Consider the following 4,347-nt stretch of genomic DNA (forward strand, 5'->3'; position numbering starts at 1 on the left):
TCTCTCTCTCTCTCTCTCTCTCTCTCTCTCTCTGCCTGAGTGCGTCTTCTGAACCGAGTCAGGTTTATACGGAATGGGTTTTCATTTAAAACAGTCCAAATCAAACGCCTACATTACACATCGCTGGAATTTATTGTATGTGGGAATTTAATGCATTACAAAAATTCTGGACAGACGGACAGAAAAAAAAGTGGCTTCCAAAGCTGTCGCACCGGTGTTACAAATTCTTTTTCTTTTATAGCACAGACAGTTTTTTTCATAGCATGTGCGACATACATGTCGCACTACAGCCCTGAGACAGCAGACCTCCAGGGATGGATGAGATCTACCCTGATTTCTTTAAGGCTCTGAATGTTGTGGAACTGTTTTGGTTGACATGCCTTTGCAACATTGCATGGACATCAGGGACAGTGCCACTGGATTGGCAAACTGGGGTGGTGGTACCCCTCTTCAAAAAGGGGGACCGGAGAGTGTGTTCCATTTATTAGATGTCACTCTCCTTAGCCTTTAAGGTCTACTCAGGAGTGCTGGAGAAGAGAGTCGGATCAGTGGTTGAAGCACAGATTCAGGAGGAATAAAACAGGTTGTGCCCTTGCTATGGAACACTGGACCAGTCTCTATACAAGCGGTGAGCTTGATTTGCATTTCTAGCAGTAAGTTGGTCTCTGTCAGGGCTGCCTGTTGTCACCAATTCTGTTCATAACTTTTATGGACAAAATTTCTTGGTACAGCCAGGGGATGCAGGGATCCGGTTTGGTGGCCTCAGGGTTCCATCACTGCTATTTGCAGATGATGTGGTCCTGTTGATGTCGTGCCATGATATTCAGCACTCACTGGAGCAGTTCACAGCCAAGTATGAAGCAGCTGGGATGAGGATCAGCACCTCCAAATCTGAGTCCATGGTTCTCAGTTGGTAAATGGTGGATTGCTCTCTCTGGGCTGGGGGTGAGGTTCAGAGTACAGTGGAGGAATTAAAGTGTCTTGGGGTTTTTTTCAAGAGTGAGGGAAGAACAGAGCGGGATATTGACAGATGAATTGGTGCGGTTTCTGTAGATTTGCTATCTCTGTTGTGATCAGTTGTGGTGAAAAGAGAGCTGAGCTGTAAGGCAAAGTTCTCTGTTTACCAGTAGGTCTACGTTCCTACGCTCACCTATGGCCACGAACTTTGGGTGGTGACCAATAGAACATGATCACTGATACAGTAGATTGAATTAAGTTTTCTCTGAAGGATAATTGGATTCTCCCTTAGAGATAGGGTGAAAAGTTCAGTTATCTGAGAGAGACTTGAGAGGAACCAGTTGAGGTAGATCAGGCATCTGGTAAGAATGCCTCCTAGAGGCGTTCCAGGTATGTCAGACTGGAAGGTAACCCCAGGGAAGACCTAGAATACAATGGAGAGACCATATCTCTCGGCTGGCCTGGGAATGCCTTGGAATCCTCTCAGAAGACCTTGAAGAAGTGGCTGGAGAAAGAGATTTCTGGTCCTCCCTGCTAAAGCTATAGCCCTCACAATTGGATGCCAGAACAAGCGGAAGATGAATCAAAATACATGCATTGATTATGAACAGAATAAAAACATTATGGCTACATTWTTCCATTTCATTGAAGCATTTGATCATTTTTTACATACCTTCTACTTTGATGATGTTAGGTTGGAATGTAACATTGTAGGTGGCATTGGTATTAGTCACAGCATCTACTAAGGTTTGTTGAACTTCTGCAGCTGCTGGGATTTGGACGGCTGGTGTGGTTTGATTAAACGCTATGGTCACATTTGCTTCAGTACCATTCAAACGTAGTATGACTTGACTAAAAGAAATTTATACACAAAGAACATAAAAAAATCAAGAAATATGTCAAAAATGACAAGATTATAATATAAATGATTATATTCTCTGATTATTGATGGTATGCAGTGTACAACAAAAATCAACATTACTTGATTTGTAAAGAGTAAATAAATGAGCTTTAAGATAAAACTGTACCTAAATGCAAGGACATAACAACCCATGTAGGTTTGAGGGTATTTTGGACGGTAGATGGCATCATACTGTGAAAAACCAGATAAGGCAAACATGAGACCAAAAGAAACAGAGGAACATGTAAAACAAAATAGAGCCCATGTATACTACATAACAAGAATCTGTCAAAATGATGCTTACCGTGGCACACACTCTTTTGGCAAGATCTTTGAAAGGTTTGCTGTTACGATCATTGAGTTGATCAACAAATGGTTCTACAATAACAGCTGCAACAGTATAGTTTTGAAAAGGGGGTTGAGGTGTTGTTATTATAGCAGTTGTGGTAGGACCGGTAAAAACTGTAATGATTGTGTTTGCTGTAGTTGCTCTTGTGGTAGCTGAGGTTGTATTAGTTGTGGTATCAGTTTTGGCAGCTATGGATGCTGTTGCACTAGTGGTGGTTGCTCTGTTAGCTGTGGTCATTGTTTCAGCAGCTGTAGTTGTGGTTGAAACAGCTGTGGTTGCTACTGATGCAGATATGGTTGTTGTTGGGGCAGTTGAAGTTTCATTTGTGTTAGCTGTATTTGATGTGTTAGCTGTAGTTGTGGTAGTTGTGATTTTTGTTGGTGAAACTGTAGTTTCTGTTGAGGAAGCAGTGGTTGTTGAGTTAGGTGTATTTGTTGTTGGGGCAATTGTGTTTGCAGTTGTGGCATGTGTAGTTTCTGTTGGAGCAAATGTGGTGGTAGTTGCAGCAGCTGTGCCTGATGAAGCAGCTGTGAGGGAGATTGCTGCAGCTCTGGTTGATGTAAGGTTAGCTGTGGATGCCATGTTATTTGTTGCAGCAGCTGTTGTTGTTGGAGCAGATGTCTTTGTTGGAGAAGCTGTGGTTGTTGTTGTAGCAGCTATAGTTGTTGGAACAGAAGTTCTTATTGTTGGAGCAGCTGTAGTTCTGTTTGTAGCTGTTGTTGATGTTGTAGTAGCTGTTGATATTGTAGCAGCTGTTGTCTTTGTTGTAGCAGCTGTTGTTGGTGAAGCTGCTGTAGCAGTTGTTGGAGCACCAGTACTTGTGGTTGGGGAAGAAAGAGTTGTGGTTGAAGCAACAGTAGTTGTGGATGGAGAAGCAGTAGCTGATCTAGCAGCTGTAGATGTTGTACTTGGAGAAGCCATAGTTGTTGGAGCAGCTGTAGTTGCTGCCGTTTGAGCAGCTGTAGTTGTGGTTGGAGCAGGTTTAGTTGTTGTGGGAGCAGCAGTAGTTGTTGTGGAAGCAGCTGTAGTTTTGGTTGGAGCAGCTGTAATTGTGGTTGCAGCAGCTGTAGTTGTGGTTGGATTAGCTGTAGTTATGGTTGGAGCAGCTGTTGTTGTTGTTGGAGCAGCTGTAGAGATTGCAGCAACTTTTGTTTGAGCAGCTGTAGTTGTGGTGGGAACAGCAGTAGTTGTGATTGGAGCAGCTGTGGAGATTGCAACGACCTTTGTTTGAGCAGCTGTAGTTGTGGGAGCAGCTGTTGGTTTGGTTGGAGAAGCTGTACTTGTGGTTGGAGCAGCAGTAGTTGTGGTTGGAGAAGCTGTGGTTGTGGTTGGAGCAGCTGTAGCTGTGGTTAGAGAAGGTGTAGTTGTGGTTGAAACAATTGTAGTTGTGATTAGAGCAACTGTAGTTTTGGGTGGAGCAGCTGTAGTTGTGGTGGGAGCAGCTGACGTAGTTGTATAAGGTGTAGTTGTGGTGGGAGCAGCAGTAGTTGTGGTTAGAGCAGCTGTAGTTTTGGTTGGAGCAGCTGTTGTGATTGGAACAGCTGTAGTTTTGGTTGGAGCAGCTGTTCTTGTGATTGGAGCAGCTGTAGTTGTGGTTGGAGCCGCTGTGGTTGTTGTTGGAACAGCTGTGGTTGTTGTTGGAGCAGCTGTGGTTGTTGTTGGAACAGCTGTGGTTGTTGTTGGAGCAGCTGTGGTTGTTGTTGGAACAGCCGTGGTTGTGGTTGGAGCAGCTGTATGGGTTGTTGGTGAAGCTGTGGTTGATGTTGGAAATGCTGTAGTTGTGGTTGGAACAGCTGTAGATGTGGTTGAAGAAGTTGTTGTTTTCATAAGAAGAGCTTTAGTTGTGTTTGGAGGAGATGTATTTGTTGGAGCAGATTTAGATGTGGTTGCAGCAGCTGTGCTTGTTGAAGCAGCTGTGCTTGTTGAAGCAGCTGTAGTTGTGTTTGGAGCCGCTGTAGTTGTGGTTGTAGCAGCTGTCATTGTTGTTGAAACAGATTTTGTTGTTGTTGTAGCAGCGGTGGTTGTGGTTGGAGCAGCTGTAGTTATAGTTAAAGCAGCTGTGGTTGTTGTTGGAGCAGCTGTGGTTGTTGTTGGAGCAGCTGTGGTTGTTGTTGGTGCAGCTGTGGTTGTTGTTGGTGCA

General features: G+C 44.0%; 1 protein-coding gene across 1 annotated transcript in view; it reads right to left on the reverse strand.

Annotated features, from left to right (window-relative positions):
* Window positions 1-2,359, reverse strand: part of LOC106525348 (Y' element ATP-dependent helicase YJL225C) — a gene marked incomplete at both ends in the record, with an annotated part of 7,495 nt that extends 5,136 nt beyond the window's left edge. The window contains 3 exon segments of the mRNA XM_014019550.1: window positions 1,631-1,809; window positions 1,986-2,050; window positions 2,163-2,359. Of these exon segments, the coding sequence (XP_013875004.1) occupies window positions 1,631-1,809; window positions 1,986-2,011 (205 nt within the window).
* Between the last annotated feature and the right edge of the window lie 1,988 nt (window positions 2,360-4,347).

This window comes from Austrofundulus limnaeus, unplaced genomic scaffold (genome assembly GCF_001266775.1).
Source record: "Austrofundulus limnaeus strain Quisiro unplaced genomic scaffold, Austrofundulus_limnaeus-1.0 Scaffold223, whole genome shotgun sequence".
In the NCBI taxonomy this organism is placed as follows: domain Eukaryota; kingdom Metazoa; phylum Chordata; class Actinopteri; order Cyprinodontiformes; family Rivulidae; genus Austrofundulus; species Austrofundulus limnaeus.